The following is a 25,692-nucleotide window of genomic DNA, read 5'->3' as shown; positions in this document are numbered from 1 at the left end:
TAGCAATCCTAGTTGCTATATTAAAAGTTCAAGTTCTAGGGGCTTCCCTGGTGGCACAGTGGTTGAGAATCCGCCTGCCGATGCAGGGGACACGTGTTCGTGCCCTGGTCCGGGAAGATCCCACATGCCGCAGAGCGGCTGGGCCCGTGAGCCATGGCCGCTGAGCCTGCGCGTCCAGAGCCTGTGCTCTGCAACGGGAGAGGCCACAATGATGAGAGGCCAGCGTACCGCAAAAAGAAAAAAAAATAGTGTTGTATGATAAAATGCCAGCCTATAATTTTTAAAAGGTTTTATACTTTTTTAACTAGGTAATACAAATTGTAAAAAAGAAATTCAGAATACCAAAAAGTATATAGTGAAAAGTAAGTCTCCCATCTTTGGTACCCAAACCCTAGTTTTCCCCAGAGATGCTCATTTTTAACAATTTCCTATGTATCCTTCTAGGATATTCCATGCATATGTAAGTACGTATAATATTTAATATAGCCTTTAAAATGTAAATTGAATTATCATATATACACTAGCATCTTGCATTTCTTATTTTATAATGTAGCTTAGAGTTCCATATTGATATTTTAAAAATGAGTCATTGTAATGGGTACATAACATTCCATTAAAAAATATACCACAGAAGGGAATTCCCTGGTGATCCCGTGGTTAGGCCCGGGGTTAGATCCTTGGTCAGGGAACTAAGATTCCCACAAGCCGCTCAGTGTGGCCAAAAAAAAAAAAAAAAAAAAAGGGTATGCCACAGAAACTATACATTGTTTTGCAAAGCCTACAATATTTACTACCTAGCCTTTTACAGAGAAAGTTTGTCGGGTTCTGTTTTTGTTACTAATTTTTAACTCAATAGTGAATGATTAGAGAACATGGTCTCAGGGTTAAAAATTAATAACAAAAAACATATTAAAAGGACTTCCCTGGTAGCGCAGTGTTTAACAATCCACCTGCCGATGCAGGGAACGTGGGTTTGACCCCCAGTCTGGGAAGATCCCACATGCCGTGGAGCAACTAAGTCTGCGTGCTGCAACTACTGAGCCCATGTGCCACAACTACTGAAGCCCATGTGCCTAAAGTCCATGCTCTGCAACAAGAAAGGCCACCACAATGAGAAGCCAGCGGACCACAACAAGAGTAGCCCCCGTTCACTGCAACTAGAGAAAGGCCATGTGCAGCAATGAAGACCCAACACAGCCAAAAATAAATAAATTTATTTTTTAAAAAAATTAAAAGCCCTTGAGATATTGTATTTAGAAATCAAAAACATTAACTCCAGGGTAAAAAAGAAATAATAATGAAAAGTTAATAAATAATTGGAACAGAATGATAGTAAAAGCCCTCTGCATCAAAACTTATAGAATAGAAAAAAAATGAAACAAAAACAAAAAAAAAAGAAAAAATAATACTTGTGGGATAGAGCAAAAATGCTACTTTTAGCCTTATATGCTCACATTAGTTAAAAAAACAAGCACAAACAAACATTAAAGACATGTATCTCAAATAAGAGATTAGAAAAGGAACATGGAATAAATCCAAAGAGAATGAAAGGAAGGAGATAATAAAGGTGAGGATGAATAGAAGAAAAGCATCAAACAATAGAATCAACAAGGTCAAACTTTTTTGAAAAGGTCAACAAAATTATTTTGGTTTGTTGTATTTTATAGAATATAGAAGACATGAATGGATGTACTGAGTTCTTATTTTAGGTTATTGCATTTTTCAGTTCTAGAATTTCTATTTGGTTTTTCTTCACATCTGTCATGCCCCTAACGTCTGCTATTAACAAAAATAATAATTTCCAGTTCTCTGCTGAGATTTTCAATCTTGTGTTTTATCTCCTTAAACACTATCAAACATAATTATTTTAAAGCCTGTGGCTGACAACCCCAATATCAGAAGCCCCAGGGTGTGGCTACCTCTATTTTCTGTTGTTACTACTTATTTCCCTTCAGATTGCCTAATCTCCTTAGGGGCTTAATGATTTTTTAATACCTGTGGGCATGATATTTGAAACACTGAAGAAGTAACCATGTAGAAGCCATTGTGTTATCTTCTATCTAAAAGTGCCACAGGGCATTTGCAACTTAGATTCCCTAAATCCAATTTCGGGGATTAAAATGATAGCTACAAACTGGGCTAAAATTCCAAGCAGTGTAATTTCACTTCCAATTTTGACTTAATTGCAGTGTAGAAGCTTAGGAGCTCTCAATCCAAAGCTAGAGGGAAAACTTATGCCTCCGCCACCACAGCAAGCCGCTCTGAATGTTTAATGGCATCAGGAGAGAGAGAAACAAGTGGGCAGCCTGAGTAGGCATATCAATTTTGTGCACACTCAAATCGATATGCCTGAAATAGTAATGTGACATTTAGGAGTGAGTTCTGAGTGCAAGAAAGGTGGAATAAAGATGACTTTCTTCAGTGTCCCCAAGCAACCAATATAATCCCAGTAATGAAGTGTGACTCTCCCTCCTTCAAGAAGCCCTTGGTCCTAACCTGTCTTTCAGCCCTTGACCTGCCGTCTCACTGGCTGCTGAGCGGTTCACTTCCTCACCTCCTTCCAGTCTTGACACAAATGCTACCATCGTAATATGGCATGGCTGATGAGCCTATTTAAAAGGAGAACCTCTCCCCTTCCTGCTTCTCCTTACTCTACTCAGCTTTCCTTTTTTCATAAACTACTTATTGTCTACTATGCTATGTAATTTACTTAGTCATCATGCCCATGTTTATTATCTGTCACCCCCTGCAAAAATGCTACAAAGACAGGAATTTTTTCTTTGTCCACTGATATATCCTGGCATCTAGAACAGCATCTATTTGAAGGAATAAATCAAGGCAGCTCTGAGACCTCCATGGATACAAGAGGGTGTGTCTCAGAGGTCTCACTTCTCACCTCTAGCCCACAGTTTATTAAACCTTTTTTCCCAAATACTTACAATCCTGTCCTCAAGAAGACCAGCAGCTTCTGGGAAGAACAACTGTCAGAAGTAAACACGATCTGAAACACACTAGGTAGTTACTAGCAAGTGTGCAAAGAAAAAGTGTCTAGGGAGTTCCCTGGTGGTCCAGTGGTTAGGACTCTGTGCTTTCACTGCTGGGGGCCTGGGTTCAATCTCTGGTTGAGGAACTGAGATCCTGCAAGCTGCGCAGCGAGGCCAAAAACAAAAAAACAAAAAACATGTCTACATTTGAGTAAAATTTCGACACAGATAATATTCAGTGATTGGAATACAGTAAAGGGCAGACATTTCAAACACACCTGAAGTCTTTTTACTCATTAAGTTTCTTGTTAAAAAATCACTGAGGTGCATGATTTCTATTCATACTGAGTGCTCTACGTTTACAAAGGTACCTGGCTACCTGTGTTCATGTGACGTAGTTGGGGAACAGGAGGTAAATAAAAGATTTTGCTGAAAACCAGAAAAACAAATAAAACCAAAAACATTTCCCTTACCTCTGTATATTTGTGGTCTTATTTTAGATTTAGATATTGTAGGTTGTCGTTCTGCCTGGCCCACCCTTAATCTGGCTCTGCACTCACGATAAAGATGGTCTTAGAGATTCCTGCAGTATTCTAATACTCATGTGCTACCACGCCCTGCATCTATCACCACAATATCGATTCTTTTGCCCAGAAGCGGATTACTTCTCCTTCTGGATACGTCTTGGATTGTTCTAGAATAGGCTGTTCCTTCAGTAGCAGCCCTCCCGTCTGAATGACTCATTCTCCTTTTGGATATTCCTCCTTGCCCTTCTCTTTCAGGAGACTTTGAGGTTGGTTTTATTCTTCTTGCTGTTTTACCTAATGGGCGCAAGATTTTCCCTTTTCCAAGTTCCTGGAGACTCTCACTTGGACCTCAACTGATAATGATCCTCTCAAATTCATGAACATTCTGGCACAGTAGCATCTAGTACTGCAGATCTGACAACTAGAATCTGAATCTTAACTTCCTCTTTTCCACAGAAACCTTGGGAATTCACACCATGAACGCAAAAGAAAAATAACTGAGCTCTTTGGTTTCTCATTAAACAAAATAAGATGCCTTACTAAATGTATTTAAAACCAGGTGGGTCTGCTTTTATATTTTTCCAAAGTAGCATGCCAAGAAACATGAATCTGGGGTTCATATGTGAGGTATTGTGTTATCTGATGACAAAATTATTCCCATTTGAGTTTAGGGCTTCAAGTAAGAAATAACGCTAGGAATTGATTGGAGGCTGAGGTGAAAAGGACAGAACTGGTTTTCTAAATTTTATACATCTTTATTACTGCCATACGTCTTTATTTCTGTCATAAATTTATAGATTATATTTAAATCATGCAGGAGTTTTAATAGAATTAAAAATGTAATTTGGGGAAATTCCCTGGTGGTCCAGTGGTTAAGACTCCACGCTTCCAAAGCAGGGGGCACAGATTCGATCCCTGGTTAGGGAACTAAGCTCTCAGAAGCCACGCAGCACAGCCAAAAAACTTTAAAAATTAAAAAACATTTTTTAATTAAAAAAATAAAAATGTAGTTTTATAACACTGACTGATGAGTGTTTTCATTGCCCGAAGCAAAATTGTTTCCTTAGAATTTTCTTTTTTGGAATTTCATTTGCTTTGTTAGATAACCTTTCTGTAATCCCTTGTTCTCTTTGTCTATTGTTTACTATTTTAGTATGTTATTTGAAACACATAAAAGCATATGTATGCTTTTACTTTAATGAACCATCCCCTGGTCCAAAAACTAAAACATTTTAAATAAATGGTGTGTTACTCCCTAGACCATCTCCCTGCTTGCCCGGTCCCGGGAGTATTCACTGTCTTTAAGTTCGTGTTTATTATTCACTTGGTTTACACACACACCATATAAAGATAGATAGATAGAAAGATACATAGATACATAGGTGATAAATAGAAACAAAGAAAAGAAAAGCTGATTAAAAATATATCGTTTAGTTGTTTATTTTTGAAACTTGTAAAAATCCTGTCATATTCTAAGTGCTTTTCTGGGTTTTATTTTTTCACTGAACTTTATGTGTTCAAGATTCTTCTGTGTTATTGCATTTTCACTTTTGTATATTATTCCATTATGTGAACACACCTCAATTTATTCATTCTCTTGTCAGTGTGTATATATGTATATATCTATGTATTATTTATCTATCCTGTGTGTGTGTGTGTATATATAGAGAGAGAGAGAGAAAGAGAAAGAGAGAGAGAGATGAGTTGTTTGCAGAGCTTTTCCATTATTAACACGGCTGCTAACATCTTTCTACATATATCCTGGCATTCATGTACAAACGTATCTCTTGTGTATACTCCTAATAACTAGTTATTTTCCTAAATGATTGTCCCAATTTAGACTCCTACCAGTAATGTGAAGAATTCCCACTGATTCACATCTTCTTCATTTAGTTAGTATTGTCAGACTTCTTAATTTTTGTTAATCTCAACCACAGCATTAAAAACAGAACAAAACCTTCTGTCAAAGTTGATGGATTTGTGGGGCTTCCCTGGTGGTGCAATGGTTAAGAATCCGCCCGCCAGTGCAGGGGACATGGCTTCGAGCCCTGGTCTGGGAAGATTCCACATGCCACGGAGCGACTAAGCCTGCGAGCCACAACTACTGAAGCCCACACGCCTGGAGCTCGTGCTCCGCAACAAGAGAAGCCACCACAGGGCTTCCCTGGTGGCGCAGTGGTTGAGAGTCCGCCTGCCGATGCAGGGGACGCGGGTTCGTGCCCCGGTCCGGGAAGATCCCACATGCCGCGGAGCGGCTGGGCCCGTGAGCCATGGCCGCTGACCCTGCGCGTCCGGAGCCTGTGCTCCGCAACGGGAGAGGCCACAACAGTGAGAGGCCCGCGTACCGGAAAAAAAAAAAAAAAAAAAAAGTTAGTTGGTATCTGCCAATGTTCCCCAGAGACGATATCTGAAAAGCTGAATTGAGAACAAGGAAATCCCAATTCTAAACCTAACACTCACTCACTGAGTGACCTCTGATCTCCCTGGGCATCAGTTTCCTCACCGGCAAAATGGGAATAACACCTGCCCTGCCAGCGTTATGGGCGGTTGTGAGAGTTCAGTGATACAATGTACTCATTCACCCATCCAGCCTCCACTGAAGCCCTATGTTGTGTTATAGTGTTTTACCACCTGCTTTGGGAAAGCAAAAGACATGTAAGATTTGCTCCCTCCACCTGCCCCCCAAAGTTGGCAAGGTACTATAGCAGAGAGAATGCTGGAAATGACAGAATCTTATGAAAGTGTAAGGTTATATTATCGTGGTTGTTATAATGAAGATTATAGGAAAGTTGTAAAAAACTGGAGCAAAACAGTACTGAGAACCCCTTGAAGAAAGTCTTTGAAAGGTTTCTCTCTTTTCTAACCATACCAAAGGCACTCTACAGATTTCTCTTTTAGTGAGTCTTTTCATTGCTAATTGTAGTTATCTGATAAAAGTTAAATACAGAGAAGCTGTAAATATCATGACGATTAGTAACTGGAACCAGAAACGTCTAGGCTGTTATAGGCACACAGCTGTAACTTGGGATCCCATTAATGTGTCAGTTTCCCAAACTATTCTGAGCTCAGAGAATCCCCTCCCCACCCCGTCCCTATCAGATGGGAGGCCGCTTCTCCATAATGAAAGATATCTGCCCAGCTAACCGATTTTGTTAAAACATAGGGAATTGCCACTCACAAATCGCTAGGAAAAAGAAAAATCCTAGCCAAAAGGGCCTGGAGATGAAGCAGAATCACTTGCAAGCCTGTCTTCTTAGTGAACTAGAAAGTGAAAATATGCATGATGACCCCAGTAAGAGGGAGGAGACATTCCTCTTCCCTTTCCCAGGCCAGTGAATGGTTTAGGTTCAGAAGCTTCTGAGGCTGGAAGGGCTGAAGTGGAGAGGCATTCTTGCTCTTGGGGTTCCAGATAAAGATGTATACAAATTTCACAATGGGTTAGCTCACCGCTGCCTGCCTAGAATGCAGCAGGTACACCAGTAGGTTGTCAGAACTTAGCTGTTTTAGGACTAGAGACAGCCCTTGCACAGGCTCTGTCATGGCTCTGAACACAGGACTAACAAACCAGCACTCCTTCAGCGCCTCCACAGAAAGCAGGAGAGTAAATCTGCTGGCTCCCCGCCTCTCTGTGGAGCTGGGTGGCTTTTTTTTACCAGTCCTGTGTCAGAGGAGTTTCCTCCATTGGTGTGAGCAGTGGTGGGAGCTATTACAGTAATTACAGTAAATACTAGAGCCTATGGAGAATTCGTTTTCTTGCCTTTGCCTATTTTTTTTTAATTTTTAAAGAAGTTTTATTGAAAAAAAATTTTATTGGAGTATAGTTGATTTACCATGTTGTTATGGAGAATTTTTACACAACCTGGTTGTTGGGAAGAGGCACCAGACATGGCAGGAAAGACCTGGGTTTGAGTCCTGGCTCTGCCACTTGCCAGGTGGCTGCAGGTCTCAGGTGTGGTGAAGGTCCCAGGTGTGGTGAGGGTCCCAGGTGTGGTAAATAGGAGCAGTTTTGTGATTAATAGCTACCATCGGGTGTGTTTACTACTCTGTTCCTATGCTATCTCAGTAAAACCTCTCAAGAGCCCTTTGACATAAGGCCATTAGCGAATTCTTGTTCTCATGCTTGTTCTCAGTCTTACTCCATAGATAAGGAAGCAAATTCTGGTTGAATGGTTAAAAGGCTTTGGTTGGAGTCAGATAGAACTGGTTTGAAAGCCTTCATTTCTATCACTCACTGTGTGATCTTAAGTCATTTAACTTCCCTTGAGGCTTTGTTACTTCATCTGCAATACTTATAAAGCAGGACCTAACGTTCGTTCAACATTTATTAAATGCTTGGACTGTCCAAAGTACATGACATAAATTCACTCAGATTTTCACAATAACTCTATGTGGTAAGTAAAATCATTATCTACACTTTATAGAGGAAACTGGGAGGTTAAATAACTTGTCCAAGTTTACACAGATAGGTGCAATGGAGCCACAGTTGGAACCCAGGGCATTATTGTGAGGGTTAAATAATCTATTATGCTGGCCTATGTAGAAGTAAATATGTGACAGGAGTAGCACAAAGGATAGGAGGGGATGTAAATGGAATTATACTGTGGTAAGTTTCTTACCTTATGAAGTGGTATAACAGTTTCTTATACATGACGTGGTATAATAGTGGTAGACTTGATAAATGAAGAATGCATATTGTAACCGCTAAAGATAAATTACAGAAGTATGTCATACCGTTATTTTACCATGACATTATAAAGAGCTAATGAAGGAAATATAATGAAATAATAAAATACTTATTTAATCCAAAAGAAAGCAGGGAAGGAAGAACAAAGGAACAAAAAATAAACAGAACAAATAGAAAACAAATAGCAAGATGGTAGATTTAATCCTAACTATATCAGTAATTACTAAATTGGACTGAACACTAAAAAGGCAGAGATCATCAAACTAGGTAAAAAGCAGCACCCAACTCTATGCTGCTTTAAAGAGACATACTTTAAATATAAAGACAGATAAAGAGAACATGTTGAAAGTGAAAAGGATAAGAAAGCTAGTGTGGTTACTATCAAAGCAGACTTCAAGGACTACCAGAAAGGATTGCAAAAAAGAAAGAGAGAAATTTTATAATGATAAAAGGCTCAATTCATCAGGAACACATAACAGTTCTAAATGAGTCTGCATTTAATAATAGAGCTTCAAAATACATGAAATCAAAAATTGACAGAATTAAAGGGAGAAATAGACAAATCCACAACTATAGTTTGACATTCCTCTTTGTAATCTCTGTAATCGATAGAAAATGCAGAGAAGGGCTTCCCTGGTGGCGCAGTGGTTTAGAGTCCGCCTGCCGATGCAGGGGACACGTGTTCGTGCCCCGATCCGGGAAGATTCAACATGCCGCGGAGCGGCTAAGCCCGTGAGCCGTGGCCGCTGAGCCTGCGCGTCCGGAGCCTGTGCTCCACAACAGTGAGAGGCCCGTGTACCAAAAAAAAAAAAAAAGAAAATGCAGAGAAAAAAATCGGTAAGGATATGGATGATTTGAATAACGTTATCAACCAACTTGATCGAATTGACATTTATCCAGCACTACATATAATAACTATAAAACACATATTCTTTCAAGTGCAAATGGAACAAGATAGGCCCTATATTGGGCCACAAAACAAGTCTCAATAAATTTCAAAGAGTAATCTAGTAGAAGTTATTATTAAAATGAGGGTGAAGATTAGCTATTTGTCTCATAACCTACGGTTCTATGAATTCTACTGAGACATAACAAATTTTCTAGCACCTTCTTCCCGGTCTTGCAAAATTATTTGTTTATTAGGTTTTCAGAGGTCTTACTAAGATTAAGACCCACTTCTTAAGTCCCCTAAGGAATCGAATTTTTTTTTTTTTTTTTTTTTTTTTTTGCGGTACGCGGGCCTCTCACTGTTGTGCCCTCTCCCGTTGCGGAGCACAGGCTCCGGACACGCAATCTCAGCGGCCATGGCTCACGGGCCCAGCCGCTCCGCGGCACGCGGGATCTTCCCGGACCGGGGCACGAACCCGCGTCCCCTGCATCGGCAGGCAGACTCCCAACCACTGCGCCACCAGGGAAGCCCGGAATCGAATTATTTAAATAGAAACTGCAAAGAAAGATAAGAGCTTGAATTTAGTCTCCTTTTCTTGGGTTCTGAAGTTCTCTATCCTCAGAAAAAGCAATTTTCCACCTGAAGCTTGGCACCATAGGATTTAGACTCCACCACATCTGTTGCTTACAATTTTCTAAAATAATATCAGTTGCCACTGAGGACAATGAACTTCTGCAAAAAAGAATCTGTTGATCAGGGATCCTCTCTGTAGAGCTCTTGTTACTCAGCTCATTTCTAGAGTGAACAGAAACACTAATGACCACCCCTAAAAAGATGCTTTGTGTGTGTATTGGGTACAAGTGTCTCAAGAAGCAGTCCTTAGATAAGAAGGCTTTGAAAATATTTATAATACAGTAGGAGTTCCTAAAGTGGGCTCTATTGGCCTGACTGAGAGAGTTTGCCTGAAAATGTGCTGATGGCATTTTCCTGGAGAAAGAGCTCATCGTAGCTTTCATCAGGTTCTCAAGGAATAGGAGCCTTACTCTCTAGAATGCTAAAAGGACAGTGTATCATTTCTTTTTTAAGTTGCTGAAAGCATTTTCATACTTTATCTTTACAAAGGACTCAAAACTGCATTTTTATTTTTCATCTGTAATGTAGAATTGTGCCCCCAAAACATCATGTGCTCATTGGTTTTGCTCAACTCTTTTTCAGGGTCCATTTATTTATATCTTGCAGAATAAAACTTTGGAGACACCTGTTGGGGAAAATGTTGGCTTAGAAAATTGACTTTTTTCCATTGATTTCAAATACATAACAAGCCTGTACTACTATGAGAATCTGCCGGGTGCTATGAAGTCTGCCGTCGGGACTAAGAACCCTAGTCCAGTGGAACCTAATCTGCGGACATAGGGCTCCAACGTGGTTGAGAGCGTGTGCATGAAGTCATTTGGGCCTAAATCTGGACCCAGCCCAGCCCATTTCTCACTAGCAATTGGACCTTAGAAAAAAAATCATGAAATGTCTTTGATCCTCGGTTTAGATTCTTCATCTGTGAAATGGAGCTAAGGAGGTAACTACTATCATATGTGATGTTTAGATTCTCTTGAAAAAGTTTTGTATTATTTTTTGGCTTGATGTGTGGATTGATCTGGATCCTTCCTCCTTCCTCGCTAACTTTGCCTCTTGGACCCCACACTCATTTTGCTCCAGCTGCACTGGCTTTCTTGTTTGTGCCTTGAATAAACCAAACTCATTTCCACCTAAGGCTCTTGGCGTCTGTTGTTTCTTCTGACTAGAGGTGCTTCGCTGCATTTCTGCTTTTCTTTTGCTCACTCTTTCTTATCCTTGGATTTCAGCTCACACACACTCCCTTAGAATTTTTGTGACCATTCACCATGACTGTATACACTTACTATGACCGTTCTCTTACTGTTTTCTCAGTACTTATTGTTAATAACACTTCTCTAGTTTGCTTTAAAAAAAAAATCATTTTTCCTCACCAGAACTTGTTCAGGGCTGTGGTCCCTGGACTCAGGACAGTGTCCGGCAAAGAGCTCATTTATATATATTTGTTGACTAAATGAACCAAACAAAATAAAGTGGCACGAAAAGGGCGTAGACTGGCGATGATACAGATTAAAAACTCATCAACATTAGCGATTTGGTTTTATACACTTTTTACTTAAACATCTACATTTCAGAAGAGGGGATGTGTGTTTACATTTGCATAATAAAACTCGGTCAAAAAAGTAATTGGTGTAGAACAATAGTCCCATATCAAAGGTGAGCTCAGATTCCAACTATGCAAAACAGAAAATCTCTCTCCCCACCCATAACATTTACAAAAAATTCTTAGGTGGTTTTCCCCCTGGCTAAATGTGACATCTATTAAAATGACGGAAGGTTACAGTTACTTAAGGGTGTTGCCTACCTGCGCTTCAGAGAGGAAAGTTATTTCCACCTGGACTATACCTAAATGTTAGATTGGCCTCTGATGGACAGGTAAGATAAAATAGGTAAATGGGCAGATGGATGGGCTGGGAAGGAAGCATTATAGGTGGAGGAAGTCCCCAATAATTTCCATCAGAGCCACCAAAAACCATCCCAAATAAACCTTCAAGCTAAATAAGAGAACTGGACCTGATCTATAAGTGCAGCAGCTTCAAGCATGTCCAATCAGATCACTACCCAGAAGCTTCTCCTGTTTTGGAGTTGTTACTGGATCCAGGTAAGAAGGGAAGACCATAGCATGGATTCATTTCCTTCTCTTAAATGCATGGTGGTAAGTAAGATTAAGGCTGGAATGAGGAGCCTCGAATGCCAGGGCAAGGGTCTGCGCCTTTAAGATCTCTAAGTAGGGCGATCAGTGAACGACATTAGAAGTAAAGTGGTTTGAGAGGAAAGAGACCAGAGTGAAGGCTGTTAATAGTTCAGGCAAGAAAAGCAACGTAGGCTCCAGAATCAGGGGAGAAATAATAGGAGTAATAGAAAAAGAAAGGTGGACAAGGGTTGTACAGGTCAGAGGTGCCCAGTGGGGCTGTGTAGGCCGGAGGAGCCACAAATTATGCTCGGTGGCAGGCGGGTTTCATGGGATTTGTTCTAATGCTTTTGGCCCATAGGATACAAATATTCTGTGCCTCTTCAAAATAATAGCCTCTGGTGTCCACTGGCCATATCATGAAATAGAAATAATGAAGGCACTGTATCTTTTAAAAAAAATCCCCTTTTGTAGCACTTCCTTAAAAACAGCTACTTAATGAAACTCTGCCAGTGAGCTCTTGACAGTTCTGTCTTATTTCTGATATTAATGAAACAACTTGGTAAAGGGCTGAAGTGTCTTCCTGGTAAGTGTTTATGCTTTTCAAAATTCTTTGTAATAAGTGTTAATTTTCTTCTCTGGCCTAATGAGTGTTTCTCATTGACTGCCTGTTCCAATACTAGAAATATTAAGCAATTGAAGTGATCAATAATGTTTTCAAGCTTTTTTCTTCCCTTTGGCTTTGCTACTTTTAAGAGTCATGATAGTTTTGTGGGGTATTTTAGTCAAAGGGAGTAGTCTCATTTAAGTATTTAATTCAAAGTACAACACTCACCTGAGTATGTATTTGCTTCGGTGCTTATGAGCTGAGGCATAATTAATTGAAAGTTACTGACATGGCCTTTTAAAAACATATGTACTGATAATATTCATTAGGGACTATAGCCCAAAATGTGATTTATGGATTTTCTTCTTTTTTTTAAAGTTTTTGCTAAATTCTTCAACATCTCCCACATTGAGAAGCTGTATTTTTTTCCAGCTTTCTTGAGATATAATTGACATATAACATTGTGTAAGTTTAAGGTGTACAACATGATGATTTGACATACATATACACTGAGAAAGGATTACCACAGTAAAATTAGTTAACACATTCATCACCTCCCATAGTTACCTTTTTTTATGGTTTTTCTTCTCATATTCTCTTTTAAATGACATAGTGATTTCAAAGAGCAGAATAGAATTTCGATGTTTGACATATTGTATTGCTACATTATGGATATGTATAATAATAGCATTAGATTATATCATCTAATCATATTATGCAGTGTTAAATATGAAAGAGTAAGCTCATTGTGTTTGCAGGATAAATGCTAAAAACTTGTATAAACAGAGTTGCTTCATGTGCTAAATGAAATGGTAAGCAATGTGGACCCACCACCCGCTCTTTCTTGTTATGTGGATTTGTTTGTTTTCTGTAGTTCTATAGAACAAAGTTTGAAAACATTTAATGTGGGTCAGTATGATAATTGCTTATTTAAAACAAAATCTACATTACTTACAGAGATAAGAATGTAAATAATGTAAAATTATAGACCAGAGTTCTTAACCTAGGATTTTAGAAAGTCCACCGACAGTTTTCATAGAGTACGTTTTATTTGTAATGTAAATTCACATTCATGAGAGAAAAAGCATGTCTTTCACCAGATTCTCAGAAGTCCATATGACACCAGAAACTTAAAAAAAAAAAAAAATCACTGTTATAAATGGAGAGCCATGCTAAGGTAAAAAAGATTTTGATTTCCAGAACTTTTTAATACTTTAATATTTAAAAGAATTTAAAAATACTTAAACATACTCGAATTATTTCTATATTTTCATATCAATATAAATAGTTTGTGTAATTAACTCTAGCTATTTTATTTATTTTTTAATCTCTTTTTATTGAAGTATAGTTAATTTACAATGTTGTGCTAGTTTCAAATGTATAGCAAAGTGATTCAATTATACATATGTAGCTATTTAACACTTAAGAAGTTTTGTAGGACATCCCTGGTGGCACAGTGGTTAAGAATCCGCCTGCCAATGCAGGGGACATGGGTCCGAGCCCTGGTCCAGGAAGATCCCACATGCCGCGGAGCAACTAAGCACATGGCGCCGCAACTACTGACCTTGCTCTCTAGAGCCCGCGAGCCACAACTACTGAAGCCTGTGCTCCTAGAGCCCGTGCTCTGCAACAAGAGAAGCCATCACAATGAGAAGCCCGTGCACCACAACGAAGAGTAGCCCCCGTTCTCTGCAACTAGAGAAAGCCCACGCACAGCAGCGAAGACCCAATGCAGCCAAAATAAATACATTAATTAATTAATTAAAAAAAAGTTTTGTGATGACAGAAAAGCAAAAATAAATTTTTGTAGGAAATTTCTGTAGAAAGAAAATTTGTACTCATCAAAGAGAATTCAGACGGTACTTTTGGTTTATATAAGGTATATTCAGAAAATATTTTAAGTAAAGTCTTTTAATTCAGAGGCAAATTAAATAGAAACACTATTTAATTTTGTTTTTTAAATATTAATCTTTTTCAGAATTGTCAATTTATTAATGAAGCATGGTAAGTTGGCATTTAAAAATCTTTACTCTTCCTCCATTTTGAAAATAAGATATATGGGCTAGATTAATAAGGGTATGAAATGGTTTGCAAAACAGTTCAATTTTAGGTCTTGGAGGCATGCTTTTGAAATTAAGAGCATTTCATTTTTAAATAATGATTCAGATTCTGTTTGATTAAAGATATTTCCCTGATCCCTTTTTCCAAATCAGTCTCCTGCTATATAACTCCTTGCTAAAAATTTATAAAATGTTGAATACTATACTATAGAATGAGGTTGCTCTCTAAATACTATGTTACAGAGCAATGGATCTCAGCCAGGGTTGATGTTGTTCCCCAGGGTATATTTGGCTATGTCTGAGACATTTTTTGTTTGTCACAACTGTGGGAGTGCTACTGGCATCTAGTGGGTAGAGACCAGCGATGCCGTTTAGCACCCTGCAATGCACAGGGCAACCCCTTTGCAACAGTCTTCGTCAATCTAAAATGTCAATAGTGCTGTGGTTGAGAAACAAACCCTCCTTTATATCAGGAAAATTAAGTTCTACTGGTAATTTCCTAACTCCAGAGTTCTGCAATTGTTCTAACAGGCTTGTGTTGAACAAGACAAGCTGGGTCAGGCATTTGAAGATGCTTTTGAAGTACTGAGGCAACATTCAACTGGTGATCTTCAGTACTCCTCAGGTAAAGATGTCAGTCCCCTTCTGCTGGTAGTTTGTATTTGTTTATCCCACACTGCTAAATTGTCCCTCTCTGCTTTCCTCTCCCCTTTTGTAGCCCCAAGTTTGTTTTTGTTTTGTTTAAATTTATTTATTTATATTTTTTGGCTGCCTTGGGTCTTTGTTGCTGCGCATGGGCTTTCTCTAATTGCGTCGAGCAGGGGCTACTCTTGGTTGTGGTGCACAGGCTTCTCATTGCGGTGGCTTCTCTTCTTGTGGAGCACGGGCTCTAGGCACGCGGGCTTCAGTAGTTGCAGCACACAGGCTCATTAGTTGTGGCTCGCGGGCTCTAGAGCACAGGCTCAGTAATTGTGGCACACAGGCTTAGTTGCTCTGAGGCATGTGGGATCTTCCCAGACCAGGGCTCGAACCCGTTGGCAGGCAGACTCTTTTTTTGTTTGTTTGTATGTTTGCGGTACGCGGGCCTCTCACCGCTGTGGCCTCTCCCATTGCGGAGCACAGGCTCTGGACGCGCAGGCTCAGCGACCATGGCTCACGGGCCCAGCCACTCCGTGGCATGTGGGATCTTCCCGGACTGGGGCACGAACCCGTGTCCCCTGCATCGGCAGGCAGACTCTCAACCACTGCGCCACCAGGGAAGCGCCCCCAAGTTTGTTATCTATATCTGAGAGTCTGTTTCTGTTTGTATTATTTTTTAGATTCCACTTATAAGTGATATCATACAGCACTTGTCTTTGTCTGACTTATTTCGCTAAGCATAACATTCTCTCAGTACATCCATGTTGCCACAAATTGCAGAATTTCATTTTTTTTATATAGCCGAGTAATATTCCATTGTGTATATATATACCACATCCTCTTTATCCATTTGTCTGTTGATTGGGCACTTGGGTTGCTTCCATGTCTTGGCTACTGTAAATAGTGCTACTATGAACATTGGGGTGCATGTATCTTTTTGAATTAGTTTTCATTTTCTTCAGGTATATTGAATATATCCAGGAGTGGAATTGCTGAATCATATGGTAGTTGTGTTTTTGAGGGCCCTTCATACTGTTTTCCATAGTGGCTGCACCGATTTACATTCCCACTAATAGCATACAAGGGTTCCCTTTTCTCCACATCCTCTCCAGAATTTATTATTTGTAGACTTTTTGATGATAGCCATTTTGACTTGTGTGAGGATATTTCTCATTGTTGTTTTGATTTGCATTTCTCTAATAATTAGTAATGTTGAGAAACTTTTCATGTGCTTATTAGCCATCTGTATGTCTTCTTTGGAGAAATGTCTATTCAGGTCTTCTGCCCATTTTTTGATTGGGTTGTTTATTTTTTTGATATTGAGTTATATGAGCTCTTTATATATTTTGGATATTAACCCCCTTGTGAGTCACATCATTTGCAAATATTTTCTCCCATTGTATAGGTTGTCTTTGTTTTGTCAATGGTTTCCTTTGCTGTGCAAAAGCTTTTAAGTTTAATTAGGTCCCATTTGTTTAATTTGCTTTTATTTCTTTTGCATTAGGAGACAGATCTGCCTATGTTCTTTATCCTAAATAAATTTAACATCTCAATATAAAAATGCCAAGAGCAATCACGTATATAAGCATATAAACATGTATAAGCATCACACACACACACAAATATAAACTTTGACTTTGTCAGTTTCTTTCCCTGTTTTTAAATAGATTACAGAAATTACCTGGCTTTCATCAACCACTGTTCTCATGTCAGAGGAAATTCCAACAGCTATGGTGTGCTGCCCACAGAGGAACCTGTCTACAATTGGAGAACAGTAATAGTGAGTACTTTTACCAGGGGACCAGCATCCCTCAGTAACAGGCAAATTTCCTATTTGTCCCAGCCTTCCCCTTGGTGAATTTGATGGTCAGTGTGGGGGACCATCAATGCTGTCAAGAAGGAAACTGCGCTTTATCATTGTCCTTCATCTGACTTCAGATGGGTTTGAATGATTTCTATAGAGGAGGTATTTTAGGGTTCTCACATCAATGCTTCTCCTCAGTCCATCCGAAAAGCTGCAGGAAAGTTATGGATCCCCTAAAACGTTCCCTGCACTGGCTTTACCCACAATCTTGTATTAACCTGCTCTATTTCCCCTCCCAAGCTCAGAGCTAGCTATGTGTATTGGACCAATTCATTTCTATTTTAGTAGCCTTCTGCAAACGGGAGTGTCCCCACCATCTACCTCTCCTTCCATGTGTTCTTTTACATTGTTTACGTTCTTTCTTTCTTCTTCTTCTTATTTATCTATTTATTTATTTTGGCCATGTTGCGGCATGTGGGATCTTAGTTCCCTGACCAGGGATGGAACCCATGCCCCCTGCAGTGGATGTGCCGAGTTCTAACCACTTGACTGCCAGGAAATTACCTGCATTGTTTCCTTGATGTGTCCCTTTTATCAAGTAGTCTTAATGTGGTAGAGTGTAAATATTAAAGTTTTTTTTTCAGTTAGTACCTTCAACCATAGTATGTCAAATGTCCTTTTTCTGTCCCTGTAAATTATACTATCAGGGCCTCTCCAACAAGACATTTCTTTAAAGAGGGAGTTTGGGTTTTACTTTAACCTCTCTCACCTCCCCTTAGGGTTGCCAGGTAACCTGGCAACCTATAAAATATAGGATGCCTAATATTTTTATTTGCTAGATCTGGCTACCCTATTTCCACTTCAGCTTCCATCCCCAGCATACACTGCACAGCCTCTTGTGGTGGGGACTCCTTACCTGCTGGGCAGCCCTCCTGTATAAGGAGGGCTCAAGTCCACCCCCTTCCACCACCATGTCTAGTTAACCCATGGAGGCCCACATTTCCTTGCCATATGTAATGGTAGGAACTCAGGCTGCTTCTTCCTGCCTCTCTTGCCTCTGTCCTCCCTCAGCTGCCATCTTTCTCCTCTTATCTTCTCTTGCCAGATGGGCATCCAGCTCAGGAATGGAAGCCCATCTTCCCTTTTTGCTGGCGCCTCAGTTTCTACTAATGACTCTTTTGGATCTTTCTTGCTGGGCATTTTTAGGGGAAAGGAGGAAGCAACCCACTCTCCTTTCTCATAGGGAGGGGAAGATACAGAACTCCTCACAAAGCCTCAGATTACCCTCTGTCCCTTGGCCCTCTCCATATATGGGTTTGATGCTAGCTCTGCCCTGGGAGACAGCAGTTGAAGGTAGGGATTTTCAGAATTCGAGAGATGCTGAACACTCTTTTTGCCCTCAGCTTTTGACTTTGGCCACCAATTGGGGGCCACACGGGAAGTCCCACTTAACATCCTGATACATTATTTATATAGAACAGTGCTGCGGACCTCTATTTTGAAGGAAATATTCATCAGTCTCTGCAGAACATCCCTGAAAACCAGCTGGTGCAACCTACTCTTCTCCAGCAAAAGGGAGGAAAAGGTATGTGGATCCATTACTCCTCGCATAGGTAAAAGAGTCAAATCTTCATCAAAGCAGCTTTAAGGGAATTTCATATCTGAGTTTGGAATTGATTTGCAAAATATTCTCTTCTCACAGTTGAGAGTAATTTAACTCTGACAGACAAACTACTCCAAGCTGTTTATCTTGGGTGAGCTTTCCTATAGCTTCATAGAGATGTTGTAAAGGTGCAAAGTGTCACTTCAGTCAAATGTGTATTCAAGAATAAGGTGTAAGATATGGAGAACAAACGAGTGATTACCATTGCGGGGAGGGGCAGTATAGGAGTAGGGGATTAAGAGGTATTATGTATAAAATAAGCTACAAGGCTATATTCTACAACACAGAGAATATAGCCATTATTTTAGAATAGCTTTAAATGGCATATAACCTTTAAAAATTGTGAATCATTATATTGTAAACCTGTAACTTATATAATATTGTACATCAACTATACTTCAATAAAAAAGGAATAAGGTATATACATTTTAGGTATAGAAGGGGGAACTTTGCCGTAAATTATTTCAGCAGTCTTATTTCAACTGTGAAGCCCTCAGGATAGAAATCATCTCTATTAAGTTCTCCACAAACTTAATCATCTCTATTAAGTTTTCCAAGTTCCATCATAACTTTATTTCATAAATTTGAAATCTTGATTTCATAAATGAAGATGATCTCATCTAACAGGTAGGCAAAGTGTTAAAGTAGGATAATGGCCTCTGTTGGCTAAGATGTGGGCCACACACATTCACGTGCATTATTAAAGAGAGTATAAATTTTTACAAAGTTTTGTAAGGCAATTTAGCAATACCTACCAAAATTTTAAATGTTCATATCTTTTGACTCTTAGTGACTATATAACTCACTTAGTGGTTGAGTGTGAACTCTGGGTTGATTATGTGACCCTGCCCAAATCACTTACTTAACCTTCTGTACCACAGTCTCCTTATTCAAAAAAAAGCAAACAAATAATAATAATTGTACAGACATTGTAAGGTTGCTATAAAAATTAAGTGAGAAGATCCATGTAAAGCATTAGGCTCATAGTCTGGCACTATGGATATTTCCCCAAATACCTTAGATGCATGTGTGTGCATATATATGTATTAGGATGTTCCTTGCAATGTTGTTTGTGATAGTAAATTACCTCCGATATACAAAGACATATAAGATGCATCCCAATTTTATAGTGTAATTTAAAAAATGATCCCTTATCATAGCTACTTAAAATTATTTTTTTTTAATTTTTATTTTATTTTTTAATTGAGGTATAGTTGATTTATATTATTAGTTCCAGGTTTATAACATAGTGATTCAAAATTTTTATAGCTTGTACTGCATTTTTGTTATAAAATATTGACTATATTTCCTGTGCTGCATAGTATATCCTTGTAACTTATTTCTTTTATACGTAGTAGTTTGTACCCCAATCTTGCTCCTCCCTCCTTCCCTCTCCCCACTGGTAACCACTACTTTGTTCTCTATATCTGTGGGTCTGTTTCTATTCTGTTACATTCATTTGTTAATTTTTAAAATTTTTTTTGTTTATTTTTTAGATTCCACATATAAGAGATAACATACAGTATTTGTCTTTCTCTGACTTACTTCACTTAGCATAATACCTTCTAGGCCCATCCACTTTGTTGTAAGTGGCAAGATTTTATTCTTTTTTTAATGGATAATATTCCATTGTATGTATATATACATCTTCTTTATCCATTCATCTGTTTATGGACACTTAGGTTGCATCCATATCTTGGCTATTATAAATAATGCTGCTATGAACATTGGAAAGCATGTAACTTTTCAAATTAGTGTTTTCATTTTCTTTGGATATATACCCAAGAGTGGAATTGCTGGGTCATAGGGTAGTTCTTTTTTGTTTTTTTTGGCCGTGCCATGCGGCACGTGGGATCTTAGCTCCCCAACAAGGGATTGAACCCAAGCCCCCTGCATTGGAAACGCGGAGTCTTAACCACTGGACCGCCAGGGAGGTCCCTGGTAGCTCTATTTTTAGTTTTTGAGGAATCTCCCCACTGTTTTCCACAGTGGCTCTATCAATTTATATTCCTATCAACAGTGTACAAGGGCTCCTTTTTCTCCACATCCTTGCCAACATTTGTTATTTGTGATTTTTTAAAAAATTATAGCCATTCTGACAGGTGTGAGGTGATATCTCATTGTGGTTTTAATTTGCATTTCTGAATTTTTAGCGATGTTGAGCATAAACATCGCACAGATTTGCATGTGCCTGTTGGTCATCTGTATGTCTTTGGGAAAATGTCTATTCAGGTCTTCTGCCAATTTTTTAATTGGGTTGTTTGTTTTTTGATATTGAGTTGCACGAGCTATTTACATATTTTTGATATTAACCATTTTTTGGTCATATCATTTGCAAATATTTTCTCCCATTCAGTAGGTTGCCCTTTTGTCTTGTTGATGGTTTCCTTTGCTGTGCAAAAGCTTTTAAGTTTAATTAGGTCCCATTTGTTTATTTTTGCTCTTGTTTCCTTTGCCTTAGGAGACAGATCAAAAAAAATATTGCTACAATTTTTGTCAAAGAGGTTCTGCCTAGTGCTTTGTTTCCTTCTAGGAGTTTTATGGTTTTTGGTCTTACATTTAGGTCTTTAGTCCATTTTGAGTTTATTTTTGTAAATGTGTGGAAAAATCTTCTAATTTCATTCTTTTACATGTAGCTGTCCATACTTAAAATTATTTTAAATTGAATATTTTTTGAGATAACTAGTTTTGTTCTTATAAAACAGTATACTGTATCCTAGAATTGTAAAAGTCTAACTATGCAGTAATATTCTAATCCAGCAAGGAATAATGTATAAAATCACATAAGTAAATCTACTGAATATTGCTATTGAATATTGAATAATGGTAGTAATTTAATATGAGGCCAATAACATTTCTACCTCTGTCACCTATTTTTTTTTTAAACAAACAAACCAACCAGTTACTAAATCCAGGGTGTGGCGCCTGTATCTTTTCACTGATGTTTTCGGCTGTGGATCTCGCCATTAGGGAATGTATCATTTACCACTTACCACCTGAAATAGTGATACATTTAAAACAATGAAATTTCAAAATAATTCGGGAATTCATTATTGAGAGAAAAATAGTACATGCATAAAAATAGAACATATATAGTTATTAAAGAGCAAAAGGCATGCTTTAAGTATTGAAACAGAAAGAGCTCTAAATACATTTTGGTTTTTGTTTTAATCCTTTTTAATCCCATAATTCAAAAGTAATAATGCTCATTATTAAGAATTCAACTGATTCAGAAGTATGTAAAGAACAAGTGAAAAAATGTTCTTTCTTCCCATGCTATGCCCCACAAGTAACCTTTGTCAACAGTTTAGTATTTCCTCTATCTATAGCTAATCTCTATATTGTTATATGATTTTATTTAAGATATATTATTCACTGGAAAAAGTACAAAATACTGTGATACCATTTTTAATTTTTTTTTTGGTTTTTTTTTTTTTTTTGCGATACGCGGGCCTCTCACTGTTGTGGCCTCTCCCGTTGCGGAGCACAGGCTCCGGACGCGCAGGCTCAGCGGCCATGGCTCACGGGCCCAGCCACTCCACGGCATGTGGGATCTTCCCGGACCGGGGCACGAACCCGTGTCCCCTGCATCGGCAGGCGGACTCTCAACCACTGCGCCACCAGGGAAGCCCCCATTTTTAATTTTTAAAGGATACACATATGTTTATATAGGCAAAACAAATTATTTTCTAGAAATATGTAGGATAGATTGGAGTTTTTACTTTCCGTTTGTGCTTCTGTTTGAATTTTTTATCATATAATACTTTTAGTTTCAAAAAGTAAAAACTTAAACATTTTTTTCAAAATTGAAAAACAAACTTTTAAAGATGAGAATGCATTATAATTAATTTGACCACTGGGTGAGAGCCAGAGAACTTCTTTAAGGCTGTGACTTTAATTCATGATGTATTTTTTGGTAAGTCCCTTTCATTTCCCAATTCATAAACTCAAGATAATATAACGCAAAAGATAATCTTTGTAAAAACCTTTGAGGTTTTTGGATGAATGATGACAGATGCATGAGTATTACACCCCAGAGACTGTTTAAAGCAGTTTGAGAATCCACTATTCTACTTTCTCAAGGGGAAAATGGAATTTGGCTGTGGAGCTGTTAGCTACTGACAGATCTGGTGGGACATGGTGTTTACAGGCCAATTCAGAAGTCACAAAACCGGTTGTCACCTTTGTTCTCCAATCCACCAAACAAGCAAAAACCATAGCAACAAATCTTCCCAAAGTTTCCTTTCTAGTTATTCTGAAATATAAAGGGCTGTGCTCCTAAAAGAGATTAAAAACTCTGGCAGTACCATCTTATTTCACTGCAATGAAAAAATACCACAACGCTCACTGTCATTGCTCACTAATAATGTCAAAATGTCATGAAGATATTTTGGCATTTCGACTCTGGTTTTTTTCTCTTCTTTATTTTTTCGAGTAGTTATGCAGAACCGGAGTTAGCATTTTTATATGTCTGTTACTGATTTCATTTGTATTTGCACACTGTTTTACATTTTGCAAAATACATTCACCTTCCTTACCTCATTTGACTTAACTTATTTGAATAAAGCCCCTTCAAATGAGTTGTCTTTTGCAAATGGCTTTTGAGACTTCTCTTTAAAACCACTAAACTTTGCAGTCCATTTTGCTCAGTCTTGTTATTCTGTAGACGGTTTAACATACAACATAAAATTAGAAGTCAAGATGTAGCTGTGACAAAAGACCACGTGACAAATGGGAGACTCGAGTAGAGAGATGCCATGCTTCCCTTCTCCAGTGAAGGACGGTACAAAATTTTGGACAACTTCCCTAACAAGGAAAGGTTCAGTTGAAACTGCAGTAGGCCAAATAGACCCTTGATTTTCAAGTCCCATAAAATGATACCATAAATGCATTCTAAGGGGTGAGTAGGAAGAAAACCAGTCCCAATGCAACTTTGAATTCTGTAGTCACTCAACAAACCCTTCCCGAGGATGTTCCTTGTGTAGAGCCATGGTAAAGTATGACATTGTTTTCCTCTATTTTAGGCAGGAAGAAGCTCCGACTGTTTGAATACCTTCATGAATCCCTGTGTAATCCCGAGATGGCATCTTGTATTCAATGGATAGATCAAACCAAAGGCATCTTTCAGTTTGTATCAAAAAACAAAGAAAAACTTGCCCAACTTTGGGGGAAAAGAAAAGGCAATCGGAAGACCATGACTTACCAGAAAATGGCCAGAGCACTAAGGAATTATGGAAGGACTGGGGAAGTCATCAAAATCCGGAGAAAGTTAACTTACCAGTTCAGTGAGGCCATTCTCCAAAGACTGTCTCCATCTTATTTCTTGGAAGAAGAGATCTTCTACTCACAGTGTGTTCAACCTGATCAAGGATATCTCAGTTTAAATAACTGGAATGCAAATTATAATTATACATATGCCACTTACCATGATCTAAGTCACCCTGATTGCTAAATATACTCTTATATATCAAAATTTTCTGGCATCAGAAATCCCTACAAGTTTTAGGATTTTTCTCTGAAAACAGATACTGAAAAACAAAACAAAAAACCCAAACTTCATTATTGCTATCTTTTATGAAGTAGCATATAATCTATACTAACTTGGTGAAAAATTTTGCCAGTGAACAACTTTAAAGATCAAGTCCCATTTGAAAATATAGACTAAATGTCCTTCCTTTTACTATTGTCTATGTAATACTTCCTTCTAGATTAATAATGCTAGTGGAGATGCTTTGATTTACATATTGATTTAAACATTATTTTCCTGTCATACACTCAGACAAAAAAAAAATCATTCTAACATGTATCCAACAGCTTTAGCAACAAAACAAAAAATGATTGCCTGTGATAGTGTTCCTGCTAAATTACATTCATGGCTTTAAAAATTTCAGTGACTAAAACTAGAACTACCATATGATCCAGCAATTCCACTCCTGGGTATACATCCAAAGAAAATGAAAACACTAATTTGAAAAGATATATGCACCCCAGTGTTCACAGCTGCATTTTTTTTTGGCCACACTGCACAGCTTGCGGGATCTCAGTTCCCCGACCAGGGATTGAACCCAGGCCTCTGCAGTGAAAGCGCAGAATCCTAACCACTAGACTACCAGGGAACTCCCATAGCAGCATTGTTTATAATAGCCAAGATATGGAAGGCAACCTAAGTGTCCACCACAGATGAATGGATAAAGAAGACGTGGTATATAAACACAATTGAGTACTACGCAGCCATAAAAAAAGAGTGAAATTTTGTCATTTGCAACAACATGGATGGACCTGGAGGGTATTATGCTTAGTGAAATAAGCCAGGGAGAGAAAGACAAATACTGTATGTTATCATTTATATGTGGAATCTAAAAATTGAAACGAATATAACAAAATAGAAACAGACTTAAAGATATAGAGAACAAATTAGTTATCAGTGGCGGGAAGGAAGGAGGGAGGGGGCAAGATAGGGGTGGAGTTTTAAAAGGTACAGACTACTATGTATAAAATAAATAAGATAACAAGGATGTAATGTACAGCACAGGGAATATAGCCAATATTTTATAATAGCTTTGAATAGAGCATAATCTAGAAAAATATTGAATCACTATGTAGTACACCTAAAACTAATATAATATTGTACATCGGAAACTGGTATTGTAAATCAACTGTATTTCTATAAAATAAATACATAAAAATCAAAAAGTAAATACTGTAGTGGCTATTCTGAACCTATCTTTTTTCTGCACTTCAGACCTCATGGTCTGTAACCCTGCGGTGCTAAAGACACGATGGTCTAGGGAAAATGCCACTTATAAACTCCAAAGTTACACTTCCCACAAATCATTTGCTTGCATTTCTCTCTTGCTTTGGGTAGATCCAGGAGCTAAAGTTTCTTGCTCTCCTGCCACTCAGCCACAGGGAGGTGCTCCTGCACTGTTACGTCTCTGCCCAAACTTTGGCCATGATCTTTTCTTGAACTAGCCCAGCTAAACCAGATTGGAACAGTTGGAGGCAAAAAAAAAAAAAGAAAAGAAAGACTTTGATAAAAGATGGAGGCTAGCAAATAATAAACCCTAGAGAGGA

The 25,692-nt window shown here is 38.4% G+C and overlaps 1 protein-coding gene across 5 annotated transcripts in view; it reads left to right on the top strand.

Moving 5' to 3' along the window:
- Positions 1-25,041, top strand: part of SPIC (Spi-C transcription factor) — a 50,729-nt gene extending 25,688 nt beyond the window's left edge. For 2 of the 5 annotated variants that reach the window (XM_079935848.1, XM_079935847.1), the window contains exons 3-9: positions 3,968-4,070; positions 10,324-10,657; positions 14,431-14,456; positions 15,044-15,137; positions 16,819-16,931; positions 18,432-18,540; positions 23,643-25,041. In XM_079935848.1, the coding sequence (XP_079791974.1) occupies positions 14,454-14,456; positions 15,044-15,137; positions 16,819-16,931; positions 18,432-18,540; positions 23,643-24,070 (747 nt within the window). In that variant the 5' untranslated portion in view covers positions 3,968-4,070; positions 10,324-10,657; positions 14,431-14,453 and the 3' untranslated portion in view covers positions 24,071-25,041. Of the gene's footprint in view, positions 1-3,967; positions 4,071-10,299; positions 10,658-14,430; positions 14,457-15,043; positions 15,138-16,818; positions 16,932-18,431; positions 18,541-23,642 lie in introns of all 5 variants that reach the window. The other 3 variants (XM_079935849.1, XM_079935850.1, XM_079935851.1) reach the window with 3 other exon arrangements.
- Positions 25,042-25,692: the final 651 nt, after the last annotated feature.

Source organism: Stenella coeruleoalba (genome assembly GCF_951394435.1).
Source record: "Stenella coeruleoalba genome assembly, chromosome: 11".
Classification (NCBI taxonomy): Eukaryota; Metazoa; Chordata; class Mammalia; order Artiodactyla; family Delphinidae; genus Stenella; species Stenella coeruleoalba.
The sequence above is the reverse complement of the archived record's forward strand: the minus strand, read 5'-3'. Positions and strand labels throughout refer to the sequence as shown.